This window comes from Mobula hypostoma, chromosome 14 (assembly GCF_963921235.1).
Source record: "Mobula hypostoma chromosome 14, sMobHyp1.1, whole genome shotgun sequence".
In the NCBI taxonomy this organism is placed as follows: domain Eukaryota; kingdom Metazoa; phylum Chordata; class Chondrichthyes; order Myliobatiformes; family Myliobatidae; genus Mobula; species Mobula hypostoma.
Window position 1 is genome coordinate 6,830,211 of NC_086110.1, and position 27,903 is coordinate 6,858,113.

Below are 27,903 nucleotides of genomic sequence, written 5' to 3' on the forward strand. Positions count from 1 at the left end.
TCTTCATATGTTAATCCCTTCATCCCCAGAATCACCCTCATGAACTTCCTCTGAACTCTCTCCAATGACAACACGTTCCTTGTAAGATATGTGGCCCAAAGCTGTAAACAATAATCCAAGTGCGGCCTGACTAGCGTCTTATAAAGGTTCAGCATTATCTCCTTGCTTTTATATTCTATTCCCCTTGAAATAAAAGCCAACATTGCATTTGCCTTCTTTACCACAGACTCAACCTGTAAATTAACTTTTTGGGAGTCTGGCACAAGGACTCCTAAGACCCTCTGCACCTCCGATGTTTGAACCTTCTCCCTATTCAGATAATCGTCCACACTACTGTTCCTTTTTACCAAAATGCATTATCACACATTTCCCAACACTGTATTCCATCTACCACTTTTTTGCCCATTCTTCCAATTTGGCTAAGTCCTGGTGCAATTGAGCTGCTTCCTCAGCGTTACCTACCCCTCCACCTATCTTCGTATCATCTGCAAGCTTTACCACAAAGCCATCAATTTCATCAAATATTATGTAAATATTTCAGCAATATATGAGTAAAATTGTAAATATATTGTTTGATTAAGCATTCTTGTTGTTTAAATAATTCACTACAGCTTATATGTAAAAAATACGTGAATTGTATACTTCATAATGCTACCACGTGATACATGCACGCCTCGCTTAGAGTAAACATGAAGCTAGCCTCACATCTTTCAGACTCTACCTTTTCCTTTAGATTAGAAACTGGTCAGTCCAGTAGTCACAATGTGGGTGATACTGAGACCTTTGCAATCTCTTGCTCTTATGATAACACAATTTAACACGCACCATTGCTTGGACCAGTAGTATTGCCATGAAGACTTGCACTTGTCTCACAGTCAGCTGCTGTTTACAATAAAATCTTGTCCCAAGCATTTTATCAGCTTTTGGAGTCAGCTTTCCCTACACTCTCTTTAACCATCATTCCTTTTCAGATTTCTGACCCTGGCATTGAAGTCACTTGTGGATCGGTTTGTCTCCCTCTGGTTCACAGGCCAAAGCAGAAGTCCTTCCCAGTTTAATCAGTAGCTTCCAGAGGTAGAGTGTATACACTAATGTCCACAGGGAGCTTCTACCTTATTAACGTCTGAGATGGAGGGTCTTGGGAACTCACTTAACCAACACGGAGACACCAGATGAACTTTCTTGACAGAAAATCCCAATTCAAAAAGTCAGCATTCCTCTTTTGGTTCACCCTTCCAGGAGCAAATGATCCTTGTTCTTTGAGTTGGAAGTATCCTACCCATTGCATCTCATTCAGGGTGACAAAGTCAAAGTCAGAGCAGCCATGCTTCCAGGCTAGAATAATGGAGCAATGTCCAGATCTGCACTGCTGGAACTATCTGTGAGGATTGTGGATTTCCTAGCTCTGAGCTACATTGCGAGGAGGCCCAGACCTACTAGATCAAATGGCAACCTTGTAGTCTCCTCAAAGTGAGGTCATGAAACAAATGTTGAAAGACCTGGATTGAGTGGATGTTGAGAGGATGTTTGCAATAGTGGAGGATTCTAAGACCAGAAGGCAAGGAGGAATTTCTTTAGCTAGAGGGTGATGAATCTGTGGAATTCATTCCCACAGACAACTGCAGTGGTCAAGTTATTGGGTATATTTCAAGTAGAGGCTGAAAGGTTCTTGATTAGGAAGGACATTAAAGGTTATGGCCAGAAAGCAGGAAAATGGGGTTCATGATCAACTGGTGGAGCAGGGATGATAGGCCAAGTTGCTCTATACTGCTTCTAAGTCTGATGGTTTATGATCTTGTTCCTGCAGTAAGTGAACAACAGAGCTGGAACGCAAGTATTGACCACTGATCCCTTAGAGTGTCTCCCTAAATATGGGTAATGAAATCTGTCCACAATTTTTCTAATGCTTTTCTTCCATGTTATCAATTATTCCCAAAATTTCCACTGTCATTAGACCTTTCGTTGCTTAATGAATATCTCGATACCTAAACCCTGGTGGCTCGGATACGGCAGAAGGAGAAGATGGCGACACGACGCAGCGCGCAGCTCGCCGGTGAAATGATATCGTATTTGTAAGTAGGATGCTGTGCAGAATTCTGATTTGATGGAGACAAACGTGAGAAGCAGAGGAACATCTGGAGAAACTTCTGAAATGCCCGGTTCACTGCCACTGCTACTGTGCGATCGAGAATCTCCGGAGGGAAGGCCTCAAAATCCCCGGCTTTTCCTGCTGCTGGCGACTGAGGTTGAGGTCGAAGCGTTCGGCAGAGATGGTGCTCGGTACTTGGTACTCGGTGTCAGAGGGCTGATCGGAGCTCTAAGCTTTCGGATGACTCAGAGTCGGACTGTGGTCAGGCATGGCAGGGAGAGTTTTCTTCCTTCTCCCGTCTGTGTGAGATGCGGGACATTTGAGAGACTTTGAACTTTTTTTACTGTGCCCATGGCCTGTTCTTCATCAAGTTATGGTATTGTTGCACTGTTGTAACTATATGTTATAATTATGTGGTTTTTGTTAGTTTTTCAGTCTTGGTCTGTCCTGTGTTTCTGTGATATCACACCGGAGGAATATTGTATCATTTCTTAATGCATGCATTACTAAATGACAATAAAAGAGGACTGCGTGTCCTCATAATCTAATCTAATACCTGTCATTGTGAAGTGCTTTGAGATGCTGGTCATGGCACACTGCAATTCTAGCTTTCCAGACAACCCTAACCCACTGCAATTCATCGACCACCAAACAGGTCCACAGCAGAGGCCACCTCCCTGGCCCTCAACTCACTTCTAGAACATCTGGATAACAAAAACACCTACATTAGATTCCTATTATTGTCTACTCTCTACCTTCAAAACTACAATTCCAAACAAACTCATCTCCTAACTTCTCCAAAAAGCTCTGCAACTGGATCCTTCTCTTCCTAACCAACAGACTGCAATCAAATATAGGCAACAACACATCTTCCATGATTAACCTCAACAGCAGTGCCCCCCCAGGCTGCACTGACAGCCCCTTACAATACTCCAGAAGCATTTATGATTATGTGGCCAAATTCTGATTTAAGTCCATCAACAAGTTTGCATATGACAGCGTGCTATTGGGCCAGCTCTGAAGTAACGTTGAGACAGAGTACAGTAAAGAAATAGAAAGCCTCATGGTATGGTGTCAAGGCAACAACCTTCCTCTCAATGTCAGCAAAACAAAGCAGCTAGTCATTGACCAGGAAGTGGGGGGGGGGGGGTTGGGGATGCCTGTCTGTATCAATGGTGCTGAGGTGGAGATGGTTAAGGGCTTCACATACCTTGTTGTAAATATCACCAGCCTGTCTAGCTACATGAGCATTAGTCAAGCAAGGATACCAATGCCTTTACTTCCTCAAAGGGCTAAGGAAATTCTGCATACTCTTATCAATTTTTATCAATAGAAATCATCCTACCAGGCAATTGCTTGGCAACAATGCTCAAAGAGAGTTGTGAATGTAGCCCAGTCTTTCATGCAAACCAACTCCCTCAGTTAATTCAGTCTATACTTCCCATTACTTTGAGAAAGCAGAAACATAATCAAGGATGCCTCCCACACTGGTCATTTTCACTTCACCTCTCTCCCATCAGGCAGAAGCTACAAAAGCTAAAAGCACATACCACCAAGTTCTAGGACAGCTTTGACTCTGCTGTTATCAGACTCTTGAATCGACCTGTCGCATGCTAAAAGATGAGCATTGATCTCCCAAATCTACCTCATCATGGTCCTTGTATTTATCTGTCAACCTGCACTGCACTCTCTGTAGCTCTATATTCTGCATTGTTTTCCTTTCACAACCTCAATGATACCAGATATCTGAATGACACACAAACAAAACCCTTCCACTTATGAAAATAATAAACCAATTTCAGTACCAAAATTCCTTGTTTCTCTTCACTTCTGCCACAACTACTGGTGTAGGATTCATAAATTACTGAATAGGACCCAAACTCCACACAGGGATTCCTTCTGACCCCAAATATGGGATTGCACTCTGACAGTCAAAAGCAACCGGCAGTTATTAAGAATAAGTCAAATTAACTAAATCACTCAATAACATACAAATTACCAATACGCCTAGCTAAAATCTAGGGTACTGATACAATATATACAATTATTGGACATATAACGTATATTCATGGGAACACCATCACATCTGACACTTCTTGCAAGATGTGCGCTGCCCAAATTAGGATATTATTGTACCCCCATCATAACTTGGACAACATCCTCAAATTTGCAATTAAAGGTCACACAATCACTTCGGCATACATTATTACTGATCAAAACCTGAGATCACGTGAGCAAGCTTGAGACAGCGTGAGCTGGTGCTTATAGAGTTGTGAGCGGGTACGGTCAGGACTGTCTGCAGAAATAGAGATCCTTTGGATTACTATGCACTTGGCAATGGCACAGAAAAAGGAGGGAAGTTTAAGCAGAGCAGTCATTGTGTGAGTGGGGAGCTTGAGGCTTTGGCTCAACAAGCTTCGGTAAGAAGAGGTGAAGGTTAATACAAGTTTCTTTCTTATTCCACTGCTCCAACTGTGCAACAACAGTCAGAACAGTGGAATGTTCCTCATGGGATGTGGAAACAATAAACCTGATGATTACACCTGCAAGAAGTGCGTTCGGCGGCAGCTTCTTACAGACCATGTTAGGGAACCGGAGCTGGATGATTTCTGGATCATGAAGAGGCAGACAAGTTGATTGATAGGAGATACAGTGAGGTAGTTACACTTAAGGTGCAGGACACAGGTAACTATGTGACAAACAGTAGAGGGAAAGGGAATTGACAGCCAGTGCAGAGCACCCCTGTAACATTCTCCTCCGTAACAAGTACATTGTTCTGGATATTCTTGGGTGATGGGGCACTCTAGCCAAAGAAAGCTACAGCAGTCATACCTCTGGAACTGAATCTGGCTCCGTTACTTGGAATGGAAGGGGGAGAAGAGGTGAGCAGTTGTGATAGGTAATTCATTAGTTAGGAAAACAGACAGGAGGTCTTGTGGATGAGATCAAGATTTTGAGATGGTGTGTTGCCTCCCAGGTGCCAGGTTCAGGGGCAACGTGGGAGGGTGAACAGCCAGAGGTCATAATCTACATCAGTACCAAGGTCACAGGCAGTAAGGGTGATAAGGCCCTGCAGAACGAGTTCAGGGAGTTAGGTGCTAAGTTAAAGGACAGGACCTCCGGGGTGGTGATCTAAGGATTGCTAACCATATCACAGCTAGTGAGGCTAAAAAGGGGATGATAATACAGTTTAACACATGGCTAAGGAGACAGGGCAGAAGTGAGGTCTTCAGATGTTTGGATCATTAGGCTCTCATCCAGGGAATGTGGGAGGTGCACGAATGGGATGGTTTACATCTGAACTGGAAGGGGTTCATTTTCTTGTGAGAAGGTTTGCTAGTGCTGCTCTGGGGGTTTAAAAGTAGAGTTGCAGGAGGATGAGAACCAGAGGGGCTGGGCAGATACTGGAGTGGTTATGGAGAAAGCAAGTGTTTAGTCTACATATAGATACAGGAAACAAAAGGGCAGCAAAGGACAAAATTGGATCACTTTAAGATCAGTGTGATCATCTATGCACGGACCCGAAAGAGAGGGGGGGCGATCTTAACTGATTTATTTTGCATCTGTACTTACTCAGGAGACAAACACAGTGTCTATAGAACTGAGGCTAAACAGTAGTGAGGTCATGGGTAGTATCAGAAATACAGAAGAGGAGACTCCTGCTGCCTTGAGGCAAATTAGAATAGGTGCATCCCCAATTCCTAACAAAGAGACCTTGGAGCTTGTGGGAGGTGTCATTGGCAGAGGTACTTAACACGTCCTTAGCTATGCCTGAGGTGCCGAAAGACTGGGTCGGGGGGGGGGGGTACCTAAAGTTTTTCAGAAAGGCTCTGAGTCAGGAGTTTCCCAACCTGCAGTCCATGAACTCCTTACTTAATGGTACTGGTCCATGGCATAAAAAAGGTTGGGAACCACTGCTGAGAACAAGGCAGGAAATCATAGGCCAGTGAGCCTGATGTCAGTAATGGATAAATTATTGTCAGGTACTCTAAGGTACAGGATATATAAGTATTTAGTCAGACAGGGCCCAATTAAGGGTAAATGAACATAGCTGTTGCATGGTCTATCTAATCTTATGTTGTTTCTCGAGGATGTAGGCAGGAAAGTTGATGAAGGAAAGGCAGTGGAATTTGTCTACGTGGACATTAGCAAGGCCTTTGACAAAGTTCTGCATGAGAGGCTGGTCTAGAAGGCTCAATTGTTTGGCATCCAGAATGAAATTGCAAATTGGCTTAGTGGGAGAAGCCAGGGAGCAGTATTAGATGGTTGCCTCTCTAACTGGAGGTCTGTGACAAATTGGTGTGTCGGAGAGATTGGTGCTAGGTCCATTGTCATTTATCATCAATATTAATGATTGGTTGATAATCTGGTAAACAAATAATCAAATAAGAGATTTGATAACGGTATACAAAATTATGATAGATATAGATAGGGTAAATGCAAGATGTTTTTTCCCTCTGAAATCAGGTGAGATGAAAACTGGATGTCATGGATTAAGAGTAAAAGCTGAAATATTTAAGGGGAACCTGAGGGAGAACTTCTTCACCCAGAGGATGATGCGAGTTGCCAGTGGAAGTGGCAACTGATTGCGCGTTTGATTGCAACATTTAATAGAAATTGGGATGAGTACATGGATGGGAGGGGTATGGTCCAGGTGCAGGTCAATGGGACTAGGCAGAATAATAGTTTGCAATGGACCTGGTGAGCTGAAGGACCTGTTTCTGTGTTGAGGTGCTCGATGACTAACAGACGACGTTCACCATGTCGAGTCACTAAACTGACTAGCATAGTGAAGAGGATAGTAACAGAGAAACTGAAAGGAATGAAAGACAGTTGAAATCAAGTGCAGAAAAATACAATCTGATACATTATGATCAGAAGATTTTGAAAAGGCAAATCTCATTGAACTAAGTGGTCAGGATTTATATGGAATGCAATGCAAAGAACAGCAACAGACAGAGACTCAACTGCATTGGTCTAAAGGAGACTGGATACATTTCCAAAATAAAGGAATTTGCAAGGCTATGAGGAAAGGGGAGTGGAATGGGACTTACTAAATTTCCTTTTACAACGCCAGCACACTGTGATTGTATCTTGTGACATTAACGTCCTCAAAATTTAAAAAACATCCGTCAACCATCTCAACATGCTCTCAGTAGAAGAGAGCAGAGAAGTACAACGTTCCACTTCCAACCTCAAAATAAGCATCAGAATTCAACATGCACTGAGTAGTGCCTTCACTATTACTATAAACGTATTTGTATTGCTACCATCTGTACACTGTTCATTCTTACTTCTCAATTTCCAGGGCAGCGACCTTCCTCTTCTCGTACAGCTTGTCATTGAGAGCTCGTACAATGTTGGAGGTAAGCGGTGCAAAGTCCTTTTCTGTATTCATTCTGTTGGTAAGAAAAGTGGACCCCCGGTGTGGTCACACACAAGCTGTGGAGAAAAAGTAAATTAACGTAAGAGAAAAGAAATAAAATAGACATCAACAAATATAGTTCATTGGTCATGTCAATATGAAGACAGGACACCACAGAAATTGATACACTAAATACAGGGAGAAACCAAGTTGAGTGATAAAAACAGCATGACAGTGGAAACGTGGGATGTGAAAGCAAATAATAGGTCTATGGGGTTGGATGGGAAGCAGGTAGTCTGGACGGAAAGGGAGGAATTGGGCAGAGGAACAAGCGACTAGGAGATTGGCAGGAAGAATAGGAGCAACCCGACACCGACTGTTTGTTGAGCAGAAGGTTTAAAGAGTGAGGGCAGCCTGCATGCTGGATGGGGAAGGGGGGGGGGCGTGAAGGCATTCCCGATGTCGCTTCAACCTCTCGCTCCTGCCGCTCCCGGTCACTCTCGGTCACTCCGAGGCCGCCATGTTGCTCTGATCACATGACCCTGACAGACCAGAGCAGCGAAACCGGCAAAAGCGATCGGGTAGATCGGCTCAATCAATCGCCGAAATGTCGACTGTACTCTTTTCCATAGCTGCTGCCTGACCTGCTGAGTTCCTCCAGCATATTGTGTGTGTTGCTTTGGATTTCCCACATCTGCAGATTTTCTAGTGTCTCTCACTTTCAGATATTTCTAAAGCGTTACATGCTGATGATGCTGCAGTGGTGGAAGAGAGGCAGGAATATAAATTATATAGTTAGGGAAATGCAAGTAGCTATTAATGAAGTAGAGGAATGGATTGGTCAGTGGGGGTTTGGTTTAATTTTCTGCTGCAGTGACTCAAGTTATCAGTTTTTTTTAAAAGGAACATTACACCCACAATGGATCTCAAGTTTTATGGTAAATTTCTAGGTATGTGTAGGGACACAAGACTGACATGGAAGGTGTATGTGAATAAAATTCTAGAGAACTGCAAGAAGAGGGCTCAATGTGGTCAGGTGCTTAGTTGGGTGTGATTGAAGTGCGAGTAGGAGGTCACTTAGATAAATGTATATTACTTTAATCAGAATAATACCTATTCTGGTATCTGTCCCCCACTTTTCCTTCGCTACATCGACGACTGCATTGGCGCTGCTTCCTGCACGCATGCAGAGCTCGTTGACTTCATTAACTTTGCCTCCAACTTTCACCCTGCCCTCAAGTTTACCTGGTCCATTTCCGACAACTCCCTCCCCTTTCTAGATCTTTCTGTCTCTATCTCTGGAGACAGCTTATCCACTGATGTCTACTATAAGCCTACTGACTCTCACAGCTATCTGGACTATTCCTCTTCTCACCCTGTCTCTTGCAAAAACGCCATCCCCTTCTCGCAATTCCTCCGTCTCCGCCGCATCTGCTCTCAGGATGAGGCTTTTCATTCTAGGACAAGGGAGATGTCCTCCTTTTTTAAAGAAAGGGGCTTCCCTTCCTCCACTATCAACTCTGCTCTCAAACGCATCTCCCCCATTTCACGTACATCTGCTCTCACTCCATCCTCCCGCCACCCCACTGGGAATAGGGTTCCCCTGGTCCTCACCTACCACCCCACCAGCCTCCGGGTCCAACATATTATTCTCCGTAACTTCCGCCACCTCCAACAGGATCCCACCACTAAGCACATCTTTCCCTCCCCCACTCTCTCTGCTTTCCACAGGGATCGCTCCCTACGCAACTCCCTTGTCCATTCGTCCCCCCCATCCCTCCCCACTGATCTCCCTCCTGGCACTTATCCGTGTAAGCGGAACAAGTGCTACACATGCCCTTACACTTCCTCCCTTACCACCATTCAGCGCCCCAAACAGTCCTTCCAGGTGAGGCGACACTTCACCTGTGAGTCGGCTGGGGTGGTATACTGCGTCCGGTACTCCCGATGTGGCCTTTTATATATTGGTGAGACCCGACTCAGACTGGGAGACCGCTTTGCTGAACACCTACGCTCTGTCCGCCAGAGAAAGCAGGATCTCCCAGTGGCCACACATTTTAATTCCACGTCCCATTCCCATTCTGACATGTCTATCCACGGCCTCCTCTACTGTAAAGATGAAGCCACACTCAGGTTGGAGGAACAACACCTTATATTCCGTCTGGGTAGCTTCCAACCTGATGGCATGAACATCGACTTCTCTAACTTCCGCTAATGCCCCACCTCCCCCTCGTACCCCATCTGTTACTTATTTTTATGCACATATTCTTTCTCTCACTCTCCTTTTTCTCCCTCTGTCCCTCTGAATATACCCCTTGCCCATCCTCTGGGTCCCCCCCCACCTTGTCTTTCTTCCCGGACCTCCTGTCCCATGATCCTCTCGTATCCTCTTTTGCCAATCACCTGTCCAGCTCTCGGCTCTATCCCTCCCCCTCCTGTCTTCTCCTATCATTTTGGATCTCCCCCTCCCCCTCCAGCTTTCAAATCCCTTACTCACTCTTCCTTCAGTTAGTCCTGACGAAGGGTCTCGGCCTGAAACGTCGACGGTACCTCTTCCTAGAGATGCTGCCTGGCCTGCTGCGTTCACCAGCAACTTTGATGTGTGTTGCTTGAATTTCCAGCATCTGCAGTATTCCTGTCGTTTACTTTAATCAGATCTGTCTTTGAATATGGATGTGTTGCTCATGGGTCAGCCTCACCAGCGGTCTTAATGCCCCTAAATAAAGTTCAAACTCAAGCACTGAGACTATGTTGTGGTGCGATGAACTCATCCCCAGTCTCAGCATTACTGCAGGAAATGGGTGAATCACCTCCATATTGACATAGGTTACAGTTACCAATAGTTTAATCACAAACAACAGAAAATCTGCAGATTGACTAAGTGACTATTAAGAAAAGATTATCAGACAAAGTATCAGTATTCACATCTGAGATGGCTGCTATCATTTTAAACCTTGGAGTATGTTGAAGAAGTATGACCTGATTATGATTAAGTATCCATTTCTTATGGGCCCTGCCTATATTGGGGTTGGAGGATACAAAGTGGCAGACATTCTAGCCAAGTAATCACTTAAAATTAAGGATGTAAATATAGTGATGCGTTTGCATAGGAGGGAGGTGAAAGTCATAATTAAAAAGTCTGTTTGATCACTGTGGCAATAAAGTTGGGATAAGCAAAAGAAAGGACAACATTATATAATATTCAGAGGATGGTGGGAGCTCAACTAGAGAATGCGAAGAAGTTATACTTAGATGTTTACATATTGGACATACTAGGTTGAATAATTCCTGGTTCAGAATTAATCTGCATGATACGTACATTTGTCTAGAAACGGTGCAGCATATACTATCTGAATGCAGATCCTATGAGCTGCAAAGGAAACATCTCATTGCTAACGAGAAAGTCTGCAAATGCTGGAAATCCAAGCACCACACGCACAATGTTGGAGGAACTCAGCAGGCCAGGCAGCATCTATGGAAAAAAGGTATAGTTGATGTTTTGGGCTGAGACCCTTCAGCAGGACTGGAGGAAAAAAAATCATCTAATTGCTAAATTGAGATCTTTGGGACAGACACAGCTTAATATGGAAAGTTTGTTAGGATTTCATTGCCAACATAATGGATATATTCGCATTTGACTTTCTGAAAAACATTAGACTTCTTGATATAATTTGAGTTTTTGTTTTTTTTGGGGGGGGTGGTTAAAGTGGCTGTACTTCCTGTCTCTTTGCTCCACAGTCCACTCTGGTAAGCAGCAGTAACGTACATCACGTTGGTCCACCAATCACCATTAAACTTTACAAAAAGAAGAAGGAAGGAGATGGGTGGGGGGGGAGGGGGGAGAGCGGGTGGTGGGTTGGGGGAGGTGCAGAAGATGGGGAGGTGCTGAGTGGGTGGTGGAGGGACAGAGAAAAAGGTGGGGGAGGGGCTTCAAGGAACACGAGCAGTCAGGAATTTCACACGGATTCTTTCCTACCGACGTTGGGGTTACTGACAAGACCGACATTTATCACGCCACCATTTTTGCCCATTCTGTCTTTGTTTCACCAGTGCCCTGTGTGTGTGTTTTTTAAATAGACCATTTGGATCCAGACCAAATTACAGTCCTGGTCCAAACAGCTGAATTCCATGGACTGACGACCTTTGACCACGTGAAGCATTAATCAGCCCTGGCAAAACTGAAGTCAGCGGTGTGCTGGGGAGAACACTCAAATACTTACCTCCCATAAGACAAGAACCAGATACAGGTGTGCATCATTCTGTCCCTCACGGCCGCTGTGCTATTTAATCGTATCATAAATGGTCTTTTACCACGCCAGTACTTTTCCTCAGAGCCTCCTAGAGGATGGGACAGAATCAAGCAAAGGTGCTCATGCCGGAGTAATGCCTGAAACGCCTTTTCACCAGACATCTCTAGACCTGAGGCTCGTTAGCAGTTCGCTGACAGCCACTAGACTCAGCGCTGACAAAACCACCTTTCTCAAACTTAGTACATCCAGGGTCGGTTTGAATTCGGTCCCACCAAAACCCAGACATTGGGATGTCTCAGCCACCCAAACCCCGATCTGTGCAAATACTGCCCCCACGCAATTAGCTGTCAGCAAGAAATAACAGATCGCATACCAGGGTGGCGCTAAGGTGGTGCTAGCTGGGGCTATAGCCCCAGCAGAAATTGCAATAGCCCCACCATAGCACCACCAAGAAATTAAGTGCAGCTGCTTTGCTTTCTCTGTATAGTTTTGAATACAACTTTTTTCTCCAGCTGATCTAGTGAAACAGTGCCCCCAGTTACCATAGCACCCACGCAGCAATAAAGTTATAAATTCTGTCAGATCCACTCTGCACTTCTGCTTATTCGTTCGTTGTCAATGTCTTGCCGTTGCTGTCCTCAGATCAGTTAAACTGATCTAAGATCACTTAAGGTGGTGATGTCATTCACTCTCACTCATGCGAGAGATTGATAGTATACATCCAGGCGCAGATCCGTGGTCTCGTGAGACTAACGGATGCCCCATGCGCACATTGTGCTTTTGCAAGCTAGCATCGACCTGCAATGTGCATTATTTTGGCCGGCGTGAAAAATGGATTGCTTTTTAGTCAGAAAACGACCTCATCCAGAGGAATCAGTGGTGTTTCAGCCTGAGCCTGTCTTAATTGAAAGTGACATGCAGAAAGAAGTAAGTGGGGATGAGGACGACAGCATTGAATGAGTGTGAGGGCGAAGTAGAGGAACAAGAAATGGAGTGGGATTCGGAAGAGAACGTGGATGAAGCTGCTCTTAGAGCAAGTGGGAATACTGTTAGCGATGTTAGCCAGCAGCCTGAGGAAGGACCCCGTCGCCCAGCATTGAAAAAGTACCCTTCGCAACAGTTTGGCAATCAGCAAAGGAGTTTTATTCGTGGCTGGTTTGACCTGTACTCCTGGCTGGAATATTCAATCATGAAAGCTACTACGTTCTGCTTCACATGCAGGCATTTCCTGTGTGGAGGACATGGGTTCCATTCTGAGTCTACCTTCACTGTCACCGGTTACCGCAACTGGCGGAAAGCTACAACAGCTTTCAAAACCCACCCTGTAAGTGCAGCTCATAAGTTTGCGATGGAGGCACGGGCCGAATTCAGATTGAGAAAACAAGACAGTTCAAGATTGGGAAATATGCTTGACAAAGGACATGCAAAGATTGTCCAAGAAAATCGTGAGTATATGAGAGCAGTGGTTGAGTCTCTACGCTATACTGTACTGCGTGCCAAGGCATTGCCCAGCGAGGACACCGGGAGAGTGATGGATCTGGCAATAGGGGAAACTTTGCTGAGTTGCTCAGTGTAATTGGGAAGTTTGATAAGACTGTAGCTAAAAAAATAGAAGATAATCCTGGAAATGCAAAAAACACCCATCACAATATCCAAAATGAAATTATGGGTATTATGGCAGATATGGTCAGACGTCAAATAAGTGCAGAAATCAAGGAGGCTGGATATTTTGCCATCATAGTGGATGAAAGTAAAGACTTGAGTAAAAAGGAGAAAATATCGGTGGTGGTGCGGTATTTGAATAACGAAACAGTGCTTGAAGAATTCTTGCACTTCACTCCAGCAGAAGGGTTGGACGCAGAGTCACTTCTTAAAAGCATTGAACAGACACTCGCCCGGTGTGTTATTGATAAGAGCGCATGTATAGGTCATTGTTATGACGGGGTGGCAGCGATGTCCGGGTGCAATAACGGGGTACAAGAGAGGTTCAGGAAAGAGGTCCCGCAGGCATTATATATACACTGCCATGCTCACAGACCTAACCTTGTTTTAGTGGATGTTGTGAGCAATGTACAACAAGCGGGTGAGTTTTTTGAAACTGTGCAGCCGCTTTAGATAGATAGATAGATAGATAGATATACTTTATTAATCCCGAGGGAAATTTGGTTTCGTTACAGCCACACCAACCAAGAATAGAGCGTAAATATACAACTTCTTTTCAAACTCTGTTGCCTACGATCTTTTCATAAAGAAACAGAGAGAAATGGAATCAACTGCACAGCCCGTGGATTTGAAGAAATTGTCAGATACATGCTGGGCATGGCAGTATACAGCTTTGTGGGCGATGAGGAAATCACTCCCTGCCATTCTAGCTACACTACAGGATATTATGGGTCAACCAAATGCACGGAGGAAAACGAAGGCCAACGGAGGCCAGAGCTGTAAATGGACTGATTGACGAGCAGTTTGTTTTACTTCTCACTCTGTTTGAGGATTTATTCCGAATCACCAAGTTCATGTCAGACCAGCTACAATCTCCCAGTTTGGAGCTTTCATCCGCTGTGGAATTGGCTCAGTCTGTTATCGATGCACTCTCAGCAAAATGGGGAGAGGAATCATGGAGTGAAATTCAGACAAGAGCTAGGAACCTGTGCGTCAAGGCCGGTATACAGAGCAGAACACATGAAAGGAGACAGGCCCAGCCACCCCGCCGCCTACATGATTTTGTTGTTGAGGCCCAAACTGAACGCACACCTGTCACATCCTCTGATGACCTTCGCAACCACTGTTTCTATCCAGTTATGGACAGACTTCTGACTGAAATGAAAAGACGGTTCTCAATTGAGACTGGGAGTGTTCTGACTGGATTCTCAGCATTGAGTCCCAAACCCAAGTTCTTCCTAGACAAGAATTGTCTTTGGCCAATGGCCCAATACTATGGAGTGACTGAAGTGAACTTGACTGCAGAGCTACATCAGGTTCGGCGTCTGCTGGAAACAAAACAAAAGCAAGGACACACAGTGACATCCAGAAAATCATTGATACTTTTGTCACCAATCACAACAACAGACGGATTGTGCTTCTCTGAAAACATTAATGGTGAGTGCAGTTGATTTTTTTAAAATTTGGGGCAACCTAAAATATTACATTTACTGCTATTAAGCCTACTGGTTTTGCTTAGACTTCCAAGCAGTGATTCTGTTGATTTTTGTTTTAAATTCAATAGCCGAATTAATTGAGGTATTGCAAGGTCAGAGTACGATTTGTCCAACTCCTGGTAAAGCCTTGCATCTGTTGTTTGCCTTATTTGACTTTAATAATGGTGTATCTTTTGGCATTGCTGTTTATGTAATGCGAATAGCAGTGGGTTCATTTTGTGTTTTTCAGTTGAAAAGCACGCATTTGACGCTGATTGCGGGATTGGTGCGTGATTCACGTTGTGTGCTGTGGGTCGGATGCTCTGTTGGTTTGTTTGTTTATGATCTATGTAAACCCGGGTTGTCTCCGATACTGTTGACACTGTCACAGTTCACGTCTATATTAGATCTATCAATTGCTGTTGCCTGTGAATCAACAGAGGCATTTATAGTAGGCACATAATGCTTGAAATTGACTTATTAACGCCGCGCGTCTGGCCTTGCGAATACATATTGTGATACAGTGCATCCCTCAGCACCATCACTGAATCATTCAGCCCCTCCGTAGCACCAGCAAGAAAAAATCTCTGGCACCGCCACTGTCACATACGATTGTGAAGAAAGTACAGGTGTCCCCCGCTTTTCGACCGTTCGCTTTATGAAACTTCACTGTTACGAAAGACCTACATTAGTACCCTGTTTTCACTTTCGGAAGGTGTTTTCACTGTTACGAAAAAAAAATCAGCGTGCAAAAAAATCAGCGCGCGATAAAAGGCAACGTGCACCCCGAGCAGCCGCTCTCCCCGGATTCGGAACTGCATTCTCACCGGCATTGCTTAAACACGTGCCTGTGAGCAGCCGTTTGCAAGATGAGTTCTAAGGTGTCGGAAAAGCCTAAAAGAGCTCGTAAGGGGGTTACACCTAGCGTAAAACTAGACATAATTAAGCATTTTGATCGTGGTGAACGAAGTAAGGACAATGTGAGTTTGGCTTGTGGAAGCTGAGGAACATGATGTTGAAGAGGTTTTGGCATCCCATGACCAAGAACTGACAGATGAAGAGCTGATGCAATTGGAAGAGGAAAGGATAACAATCGAAACCGAATGAGTAATGATAAAGTACGACTTTAATTTTGAAAGGGTACGTCGGTTTAGGGCATATTTGCAGGATGGTTTGAGTCCTTATAAAGAACTGTGTGATAGAAAAATGTGCAAGGCTCAGCAGTCAAGCAAGCCTTCCACATCAGCCACAGCAGACGACGAACCTCGACCTTCAACATCGAGGTTGGCAGAGATAGAAGAAGATGAGCTGCCTGCTCTAATGGAAACAGACGATGAAGAGATGACACCCCAGTGTCCCACCACCCCAACCCCCAGGCCACGGACAGATACTGATTCGCGGAGAATGCAATGGTAGCCGGGAGGCACACAGCACATCTTTAAGAAAAAAGCCGAAATAAACGTGCTAATTAATTAGGTGCCGCCGACACGTAATTGTCGGCCCAGATCAGAGACGACGCAATCGGAAATCCATTATCTGGGGAGGGGGAGTGGGCTTTCCTAACTCTTTGGGACACATCTTCAGCTTCTTCAGCCCTGAGTGCTCCTTAGGATCTTTCCAGTCTGCCTGGGGATGCCTCTCCCTGTCTATTACCCGAGCCTTCCAGCAACTCAGATCCCTTATCACTTGACTGAGCTCAGCTTCATCCCCAAATACATTGGAGCCCAGCTTCCCCTCATTGTCTAGCCGCGAGTCTGCCCATCCAATGCTAGTCCCCACCTCCCCCCCCCACCACTACATCCGAGACAGCGTGGGGAATTTTGATCATCTCTTCATCAATTATTGGGGAGTTTGCATAAGATAACATATACCACACCCCCATTTCCTCGTCCTCTGAGTTAGTACAGCATTCAGTGGTAAGGTCTCTTTCAGGTCTCTCCACTGATTGCCTTTCTGTTCTCCCATTTCAGCAAAGAGTCCTCCTCTTATGTGTAGGGTCCATGTCAGGCTCTGAGCCAACACGTACCTCCTGCCCTAGAGGTAAAAGATGATACTGATGGAGAAGTTTGACAGGCCCATTTCTCTTGCCATAGAGGGAGTACAAAGAAGGTTCACCAGATTGATTCCTGGGATGACAGGACTTTCATATGAAGAAAGATTGGATCGACTAGGCTTATACTTGCTGGAATTTAGAAGATTGAGGGAGGATCTTATTGAAACGTATAAAATTCTAAAGGGATTGGACAGGCTAGATGTAGGAAGATTGTTCCCGATGTTGGGGAAGTCCAGAACGAAGGGTCACAGTTTATGGATAAAGGGGAAGCCTTTTAGGACCGAGATGAGGAAAAACTTCTTCACACAGAGAGCGGCGAATCTGTGGAATTCTCTGCCACAGGAAACAGTTGAGGCCAGTTCATTGGCTATATTTAAGAGGGAGTTAGATATGGCCCTTGTGGCTAAAAGGGATCGGGGGTATGGAGGGAAGGCTGGTACAGGGTTCTGAGTTGGATGATCAGCCATGATCTTACTGAATGGCAGTGCAGGCTCGAAGGGCCGATTGGCCTACTCCTGCACCTATTTTCTATGTTTCTATGTCTTCTGGCTTCACCCAAAAATCTGACACATTTGGCATCTGACTCTTCACTACACAAGGCGTAGCCACTCAGCAGTCAGTCCCAATTTCCTTATTAAAACTCTGACTCCAGGCACCAGTTGGGAGAAACTAATCTTTTGATCATATCTCCTCGAGTTTCCTTGATTCTGCCTGGTAGCAGAGAACTCTGCTTGTTCATTAGCCTTTTGCAATTCCTTTCTCATCTCAGACACATACTTAAGAAAGGTCTTCTGTGGCATGTCTTTCCAGCCAGCCTCAAAACAGAGGTCTACAGGCAATCTCACTTCGCACCTGAACATTAAACTGTATGGTGAGTATCCAGTAGCTTCATTCTGTGTAGCAGTGGACCAAATGCCGAATATGCTGACTCCATTTGTTCTTCTTACTGATAAGCATGACTCAAGGTAGGCAACAGGTTGGCATTCAGAGCAGTCACGTTTCAGTATGCTTGTGGAATGCCCCAGATGATCCACAGCTCTATCCTGCCACAGCCTTGCCTCTGATTTCCCCATGGCAGAAAACTGGCACGTTGCTTTAAAGAGGCACGAACGCTCTCCCACCCCTCATCCATGCACATGTCAGGACTGTGCATGCACATCTATGTTCCGGCTCCCTGGCCGATACTTCAAGTTGAAATCAACTAACAATGGCCTGTGTTCTCTAGAACCTTCTCCCAATTTCACCATCCTAACTGGCTGACCCAACACTCCCAAGTTGAACACATAACCCCTTATCTTTAACGGTAATCCGAACACCATCAGCAGAGCATGCTGCTTCTACAGAAAGCCATTAAACGAAATACCCTACATATTAGCAGTAAAATCTTAACCAGGGTGTACACATGCAAAATGCTGGAGGAACTCAACAAGTCAGGCACCATCTCTGGAGAGGAATAAATAATCAACGTTTCAGGCCAAGGCCCTTCTTCTGGAGCACCAAGTCTTGACTGCCAACTTGCCTATGCCAAGTTTGGTATTGCAAGCACCAACAAGAACCAGGCTGATTACAAAAGAAACCAAGGGGAACTGAAAACTGAAATAAGATAGGCAAGGAGGGTGTGAGGCAAGATTAGCTCCCAACAAAAACAGAAATGCAAAAGTATTCTCTGTGTACATGAATAATAAAAAGGCAATACCATTGCTTAAAAATGGAAACTGATGAATTTGTGCTGTGAAGTACTAAATGCCTCCTTGCCTCTTTCTTTGCAATTGACTGGAATGTTTCCTTGATAATAGTAAAATTGATGCTAGTTGAGTCACCAGATACATTACAAAAGATGAGTGTATGGGGATATTAGAAACGTGGGCAACACTGAATTGTAGGTAGGGCACCAGGATATTTGGGGAAGTACAGGATTGTGCAATAATACCCACAATCTTTCAACATAAGGGAGAGTTTGAGATAGGGCGGGGTGTTTCCACAGGACTGGAGAGTGGCGAGTGTTACTTCTTTGCTTATCAAAGGAAGCTAGGACAAACCCAGCAAATGCAGATTGTTTAGATTCACCTCAGTTGTGCAACTGTGGGCCTGAGGGGCAACTTCATCATGCAGAGGGTACCTGCAATGAGCCGTCAGAGGAAATAGTTCAGGCAGGTACAATGACAAAATTTAAAAGAGAGTCGATAAGTACATGGATAAAAAGAATTTAGAGGGATACGGGTGAATGGGACAAGCTTGGTGGGCACCATGGTTGGCATGGATGAGTTGAGCTGAAGGCCAGTTTCAATGCAATATTGCTTTATGCCCCTAATACCCTCATCCTGAAGTTACAAGCCACAATTTCTAAATTTGCATATGGTACAAAATCCGACAGTGATCCATACTGCTAGGGTGTCAGTGGTAGACTGAAGCAGGATGCACATAAGCTGGTGGAATTGGCAGGTACAGGGCAGATGAAGCTTAATACTGTAAAAGGAAATGTGAGGACTTTTGGGAAGAAGGGTGAGGGCAGGTGTTATGTTTGTACCTTCAAGATATTAAACTAATTCAAAGGAAGACATGGGAGTATATATATATATATATATATATACACACAAGATTAGTCAAATATTACTGAAATATTAAATAGACCACACTCCTCCCTGCTTAGCTATAAACTCCAAATCAATAGAGAATGCAGCTCAACATATATACACAGCATACAAGCAGGGTTATCAGTTGAATACCCTGTATGCTGGTATCTTTGTGTGCTCTGCACTCTCCCTCAATGTCGACCACAACATGGTGCCAGAAGTGGTTGATCATCAATGAATCGGTGCTACAGTCCAGTGAGATCCCCACTTTACAGTAATTCTGTTCTTGTTTATAAATGTCTATGAAAAATATGCAGAGACTTATCAACCTAAACTGTCTATGCTAGTTGTTAATTGTAGGCGCTGCATGGGAAGAGAAATGGCCAGGTAATGCCTTCAAGCTGCACCCAAAAATGGATACATTGTAATAATCTCTGGGCCACTAGCCTGGGGAAGAGCACAGAGACACAGACACAGAAGAGAAGTCAGTCAAACACTCAGGGAGAGAAATGAAAACTTTTGTAGTCCAAGTAAATAAAATAATAAACAAACAAACAGGAAAATGGAGCAAATCCCTGCAGTACCTACACCTACTTTCCTGCTAAAACTTCCTGATACATTTGATATCCCTAAACCAGGGGACTTTGAGAGATGGCTCAGGTGCTTTGAGAGATTTAGGGTTGCAAGCAATCTCACAGGCTTCAGAAGAGCATCAAGTAAGCACATTGATATACTGCATGGGTGACAAAGCAGATGACATCATGTGTGGATTAGGACTAACAGATGCTCAGAAAAAGGAATACAAAACTGCAGTGGTGTATGGAAACTGGTGGCATGTGCATTAAGAGAACTGATTCCTACTGAACAGTATTATGTCCAAATCAAAAAGGAGACATTGGTTCTAGTGTGAGCCTGTGAATGCTTCAGCTGCTACTTGATAGGCACTAAATTCCTATTTGAGACAGACCACAAGCTACTTGTCAGCCTCCTTAGCTTGAAACACTTGGATGACTTACCTTCATGTCTGCAAAGATTCAGAGTGAGGCTTACTCTATGTGATACTGCTGTGACATTGAGGATACCATGCTAAGGTAAATGGACAGAAGCTGATTCCTCCTTCATGGAAAGTACCAACATCTACTTAGCTCAAGTACGTGAAAGGTTTTCTGTATCACAGAGTAAACTGGATGAAATTCACATTGAGTTGAAAGAGCCAAATCTGCAGCAAGGTCATGGAATACTGTGAGCATAGAACACCTGGAGAATAAAGACACATATGTAAGGCTCCTTTTCATTGACTACAGCTCTGCCTTTAATACCATCATTCCAAATAAACTGATTCCTAAGCTCCGGAACCTGGGCCTTAGCACTCAGATCTGCAGCTGGATCTTCAACTTCCTCACAGACAGGACCCAGGCTGTAAAAATAGGGGACAAGCTCTCCTCTACAATCACTCTGAGCACCGGTGCCCCACAAGGCTGTGTACTCAACCCCCTGCTGTACTCACTGTACACCCATGATTGTGTAGCCAAGTTTCCATCAAACACAATATATAAGTTTGCTGATGACACAACAATTGTAGGCCGTATCTCGGGTAATGATGAGTTTGAGTACAGGGAGCAAATTAACCTGGTAGCATGGTGCGAAGACAATAACCTATCCCTCAATGTCAGCAAGATGAAGGAATTGGTTGTTGACTTCAGAAGGAGTAGCGGGTCGCACGACCCAATTTACATCGGTGGTGCGCAAGTGGAACAGGTCAAAAGCTTTAAGTTTCTTAGGGTCAATATCTCAAATGACCTGACTTGGTCCAACCAAGCAGAGTTCACTGCCAAGAAGGCCCACCAGCGTCTTTACTTCCTGAGAAAACTAAAAAAATTTGGCCTGTCCCCTAAAACCCTCACTAATTTTTATAGATGCACCGTAGAAAGCATTCTTCTAGGGTGCATCGCAACCTGGTATGGAAGTTGTCCTGTCCAAGACCAAAAGAAGCTGCAGAAGATCGTGAACATGGCACAGCACAACCAAACTCCCGTCCGTGGACTCACTTTACACCGCACGCTGTCGGAGCAGTGCTGCCAGGATAATCAAGGACACGACCCACCCAGCCAACACACTTTTCGTCCCTCTTCCCTCCGGGAGAAGGCTCAGGAGCTTGAAGACTCACACAACCAGATTTGGGAACAGCTTCTTTCCAACTATGATAAGACTGCTGAAGGGATCCTGACCCGGATCTGGGCCGTACCCTCAAAATATCCGGACCTGCCTCTCGGTTTTTTTGCGCTACCTTACTTTCCATTTTTCTATTTTCTATTTGTGATTTATAGTTTAAATTTTTAATATTTACTAATTTTTTGCTATTTTTAATATTTTTAATATTTAATATTTGTAATCCAGGGAGTGGGAAGCGCAGAATCAAATATCGCTGTGACGATTACATTTTTGTATCAATTGTTTGGCGACAATAAAGTATAAAGTATAAAGCTGTTCCAAAAGGAGCTCACAAACTCAGACCTTACTGGCTTGAAAGAGACACACTCACCATGCTTGATGGTTTGCTGCTAAAGGGCTCCAGACTTGTCATTCCTTCTTCAATGCATGTCAAATCCACCAAGGACATTAAGTCATTGACAAATGTCACCTAAGAGCAAGGCAATTTGAATATGTAAAGCAATGTGAAGCATGCAAAAAACTGCACAAAAATCATGCTGAATCTCTCTGTCCCACAGAATTCCCAGACTTTCCATGGCAAATTGCAGTCACAGACATTTCTGAGCCAAAAAGAGATGAGTATCTTCTCATTGTGGATTACTACTCATGGAATGTTGAGTTGTCCAAGCTGTCCACTACATCCTCAGCAGTAGTTATACAGCACCTGAAAGTTGTATTCACTCACCATGGAATACCAGGGAGAAATGTGTCAGACAATGATCCACAATTCAGCTGCTCAGAATTCAAAGCCTTTGCTAAGGACAATGAGTTCAAACACCCAACAAGCAGTCCACAGCACTGCTTGGAAAGGGCAGTGTGAACTGTTAAGAGTTTCCGACTGAAGGCAAAAGACCTCTACAAACCACTGTTTGCTTATCACACCACAGCTCTTGTGAATGGTTACAGTCCACCAGAGCTGTCAATGGGTTGGAGACTGAAAACAAGCCTGCCCATTCTTCATTCCCTTCTCCAACCTCACTTACTGGGCTTAGACAATGTGAAAAATTCTGAGACAATACAGTGCGAGCAATCAAAGAGCGTGCCTGATCTCAGGCACCTTTGTTGCCGCTCAGCAGTGGTGAAGCTGTTTGGGTTTCAGACCAGCTCACCAAAGGACCAACAGTCCCACAGCATGCACCATGATCACTTGTGATCAGAACATCACAAGGGGAAGTCAGGTGGAACAGGCATGCACTCGTGCACCTTCAAAGTCCATGAAAGGTAGAGAAAGGAATTGAGTGGCCTGATCCTTATGACAAAGACCACTTACCTGGGGTGGGTGCACCTGTTCGAGAATCTCCATCTGCTCCAACACTTCAAGGAACCTTTACTAGATATGGTTGCTTATCTGTCCCACCACAGAGATATACTCCATAGCCTAATAACTTCCGGTAAGTGACTGAAGAGGTAGAATAATCCTCTCACTTTTCAAGTGTATTCAGGTTGCCTACCTTGACCTCTTTTAGGTTTATTGTTTTTGGAAAAGAGCTCTAATGTTGGAAACATTTTGCAAAATTAGACTGTTCAAAAAAAAGGAGGAAACAAACAGAGAGAGAGAGACTGTTAAAAACAATGAGGAAGACAGTTGTGATGTTGGCAGGTCCTTTTTACGTTTATGTAAGGAGCATTAGTTATGTGCTGTGGGTAAAGTGAACTGACTCACTCAACTTCAGTGATTATAATTTCAATGCAGTTCTATGGGTAAGAAGTACTACCCAATTTTTCTTTTTTATTTCAAGAAGGGGAGATTTAATAGCGTGATTCCTATGCCCTCAGTTAGCCACTCCCACGTGGGGGGAGTTCACATACTGTATAAGTGGTATCATCAATAAAGTTCAGTTGAATATCCTGCAAGGCTATCTTCCTGGTGTGTTCTGCACTCTCCCTCAATATCGAACATGAAGTGGTAATCAATTTTCTTCTCTAACTATTAACTCTGCTCTCCTCATCTGATGGATGTATTGTCTCCAGATGCTATCAAATGCAATTCCCATTGTGTAGGAGAGTGGTCCAGTCTGTCCTTAATCTTTCTGAGTACCCAGTTTTGATCACCTCTCTAGTCCTTCAACAGGACGACTTGTCCAGGAATGGAACGTCGCACCTCTTTGTTTGAGGAGCCTTCAGTTGGTCTAGGCTGATTTTCTGCATCTTCCTTCTGAGATTGGGTTTGAGAAGATCCAAGCGTGAGTGTAAGGGATGACCCAGGAACAGCGTAGCTGGTGAGTTGTTGGTTGTGAAGTGTGTTACATTACAATATGCACAAAGGAAGCTGGTGAGCTTCTGGTTCAGAGTTGGTACAGTGTGTTCTGCTGACATTGCTTAGTCTATTCTTTCGACTCTGGACAAACCTTTCCACCAAGCCATTTGTAGCTGGGTGGTACGGTGCAGATGTAATATCTCTCATACCCTTCATTTCAAAAATTATTGAAACTGTCCCCCCACAAACTAATTAAGTGTTCTGGAACACCAGTCCTGAGAAGAAGCTTCTCAATTCATTAACGGTGTGTGATGCTGTAGTGGAGGCTATTGGGACCACTTCTGGCCAGTTTGTAGCTGCATCCACTTCTACCAAGAAATTTGTGCCCATGAACGGTCTGGCAAAATCCACATGAATCCTCTGACTGGGCAATGCAGGTCAGTCCCAGGGATGGAGAGGTGCTGCTCTTGGCATCTTCTGGACATGATGGCTTCCTGCACAGTGGATGGCAAGCTGCTCAATCTGCTGATCTATCGCAGGCCACCAGACAAAGCTTTGAGCCGATGCTTTCATTTCAACCATGCCTAGAAGGCAGCTCCTCCAAAACATCAGCTCTCAGCTTGGATGGTACAACTTAAGGCAATCTCCGTCAATGGCAAGTTCATCTCAGTGCTGGGAAAAATGGGGGATCTGGAGTTTCTGTTGCACATCCCAGCCACTTTGGGTGGTCATGTAGACCTGGGACTGTGAGGGGTCTTTTCTGGTTTCCCTCTGCCATAATAGGGAGACTTGCAACTTGCATTAAGGAGAATAAGTCAAGAGGAATGTCCTCTTCTGTAAATTTTTCAGGTATTTCCTTTTGCAATTATAAACAGGGCAATCCATCAGCATTTCCATAATTAGTAGTCCCTTCAATTTGATCTTTAATTACCTGTATGTCCTCCAAGAAACTGAGCCCATCTCTGTATTCGTGCTGCTGCTGTTAATAGAACACCCTTCTGCGGACTGAAAATAGACCCCGGTGTTTGGCAATCAGTAATGAGGGTAAACTCTCTCCCACACAAGTACTGGTTGAAAAGTCTTACATCCGAAACCAGATTCAAGGCCCCTCCATCAATCCGTGTGTATTTTTTCTCTGCAGCGGTAAGGGAACGTGATGCAAAGGCTATGGGACGTTCACTTCCATCACTCATAAAACGTGATATGACTGCACCTATACCATAAGGTGTGATATGACTGCACCTATACCATAAGGTGAGGTATACCTATACCATAAGGTGTGATATGACTGCATCTATACCATAAGGCGAAGTGTCACAGACAAGCTTTGCTGGACAATGTGGATCACAATGTGTGAGCACAGTGTCTGATGTCACCATTTCTTTTGTCTGTTGGAAAGCCACCTCACACTGCTTTGTCTATTGCCATTTCTTCCCAATCTACAGTAATGAGTTCAAGCGGTGAAGCACAGTAGCCAAGTTTGACAGAAACCTGTAATAGTAATTGATAAATCAGAAAGAGGGCCACAGCTGTGACACACCTTTTAGCATTCCCCACTCCTTGAATTTTCTCAGCACACCTGTGTGATCATTGTGCGTCAGTCATGTGACCACGGTAAATGATGTTTGGTTTAACGAATTCACACTTGTTGTATCATACCCATAATCTTCTAATCTTTTTAACACTGTCTTAAGGTTTTGGAGATGTTCCTTGTCATCCTCACCAGTAACAATGATGTCATCGAGGTACCACTGAGTACCTGGGCAGCCTTGCTACACTTAGTCCATAGCTTTCTGCCAGAGTGCGGGTGCAGCTGCTACTCCCAAAATAAGCCTATTACAGCAATAAAGCTCTTTTTGAGTGTCTACGGTGAGAAACACTTCGGATTCTTTGTCCATCTCCATCTGCAAGTAAGCCTCAGCTAAGTCCACTTTGTTGGAGTGTTTTCCTCTGGAAAGCTTTGCAATGATATCCTCAATCAGGGGCATAGGGTATTGATTTACTTTCAGTACTGGGTTGATGGTAACTTTAAAATCACCACAGATCCTAACTCGGGCACATTCTTCTTGGCTACTGGCACCACTGGTGTTGCCCGTGGGCTCCACTCAACCTTGGAAATAACTCCTTCAGACTCCAGGCAATCTAACTCACTGGCTACTTTATTACAGATGGTATAAGGAACTGGACAGCTTTGCAAAACTTGGGTGCAGCATTTTCTTTTAACACTATTTTACCCTTGATATGTTTGAGTTTTCCAAGGCCATCCTTGAACACTGCTGTGACATCATCTATTACCTTTCTTAATTTGCTTTCATATTCTTTCATTGCAGGGGACATGGCATGCAAATAGTGGATAGATCTCCAACCAAGTTGTAATTGTCTCAGTCAATCATGCCTGTCACATCTCAGTCAATCAATGCTGGTTCTGCTGTTCTTACCACAAACAAACTCAATGTGTCTTGTTGGTTGTTGTATTTCACTGTTACAAATCTCACTCTCACACAAATTATTGTTAATTTTTACACTGTAAATCTCAAGGCTACACAGTCCTGTGTCACTCTCATCATTATCAGATTTTTCATCAACAGCATGCATTTTAGTTCTCTATTCAAAACTGCAACTTGACTTTATTATCTTTTTCTCTTCTTTGTGCAGTCCATTTATTTTTGACAGCCCAATATGTTACTTAGTTGCATTTTCTACGAGTTTCAATTTCAAATCTGTATTTGTTTACAGTATGGTAGCCCCTGCCCCAACAGTAACACAACTTGTTCAGCCATGTTGGTTTCTGTTCATGCTCACTTTCATTCCTTACTGCAACTCAGTTGCATCTCTGCGGTTTCCATTGAAACAACAATTTTAACTGCTCTTTTAAATGTAGGTAGTGTTTCTGTTGGGAGCCTTTTTAAATACTTTCTGTTAGATTTCTCAAACTAAGCAATCTCTTTGTGCTTCATTAAGCACATTACCAAAGTGACAATGATCAGACTATTGCTTCAATTCAGCCGCATATGCTGTCTCTCCATCTTTTTGATTCCGCTTATAAAACCTAAAGCATTCTGTAATCAGCAATGGCCTTGGTATAAATGCTCCTGCATTACTTTCATGATAACAGCAAAACTCATTTCTGCTGGTTTGGTTAGAGCAATTAAACTTTGAAGCAAACTGTATACTTTTAAACCCAATGAACTCAGCAAAGTTGGTATTCGTTTCTCATTGGCTTCAAAATGCTGCTCAATTTGCTTAGTATATAATACCCAGTTATCCATTGTGTAATCAAACATGTCAATCTTTCTGATGTAGCCAGCCATTTCTGCTTTTTTTTATATATGATTATTATCACTCGGTACTCACTCTTTATGAAGCTGTGTATTCTTTGATATTCTGATTTGTCTTCCCTTCCAAAAAACATGTATTCCACTGCTTTTTTTTAAAACTTGACCATTTCTGCACATGCTGGCCTGATTTTTTAAAATTACCATTCCTTGCAGTGCATTTTTAGTTTGACAGTCTCGTTGTGCTTCAATAGGTCAGATGTCACCTTGGGTTCATTTTAAACTACCTTGTCATTAATGTTATATTTGTACCTTCAAAACATTAAACTAATTCAAAGGAAGATATGGAAGTCTGGGAATGTGGCTCTAGCTTTGTGCACAGGTATCAAGTAGTAGCATGATGGCATATACAATTCACATATTTATACATGGCTCAGCAGTTACTCCATGACTGGAGCGAGGCTCAGGAGGGCCACCAGAGAGTTGGCTGAAGAGGCAGAAAAGGGCAGCTTTTGGCTGTGGCTGAGGAGGAAGGATAGAAGTTGGGGACCAACTAACCCCACTGGAAGCTGCAGGGGGTGGCAGGTAGACACCCCTGCCACTGCTCCCCCACCAGGAGATGTACCAGGGCTAAGGGAGCAATTAGCAGTGGTCCCCGGCTGATGACCCTGTGGCTGACCTAAGGGGACTGTTGGAGTGCAGCAGGCAGCAATGCCAAGCAGGAGACAACATCTTTCTGTAAATCTCAGTGAA

At 44.0% G+C, this 27,903-nt stretch overlaps 1 protein-coding gene across 1 annotated transcript in view; it reads right to left on the bottom strand.

Moving 5' to 3' along the window:
- The window catches only part of vac14 (vac14 homolog (S. cerevisiae)), a 454,421-nt gene extending 446,434 nt beyond the window's left edge, over positions 1-7,987 (bottom strand). Inside the window, exons 1-2 of the mRNA XM_063066634.1 lie at positions 7,927-7,987; positions 7,384-7,531 (exon numbers count right to left, since the gene is read on the bottom strand). Coding sequence (XP_062922704.1) covers positions 7,384-7,487 — 104 coding nt within the window. The 5' untranslated portion in view covers positions 7,488-7,531; positions 7,927-7,987. The remainder of the gene's footprint in view (positions 1-7,383; positions 7,532-7,926) is intronic.
- Between the last annotated feature and the right edge of the window lie 19,916 nt (positions 7,988-27,903).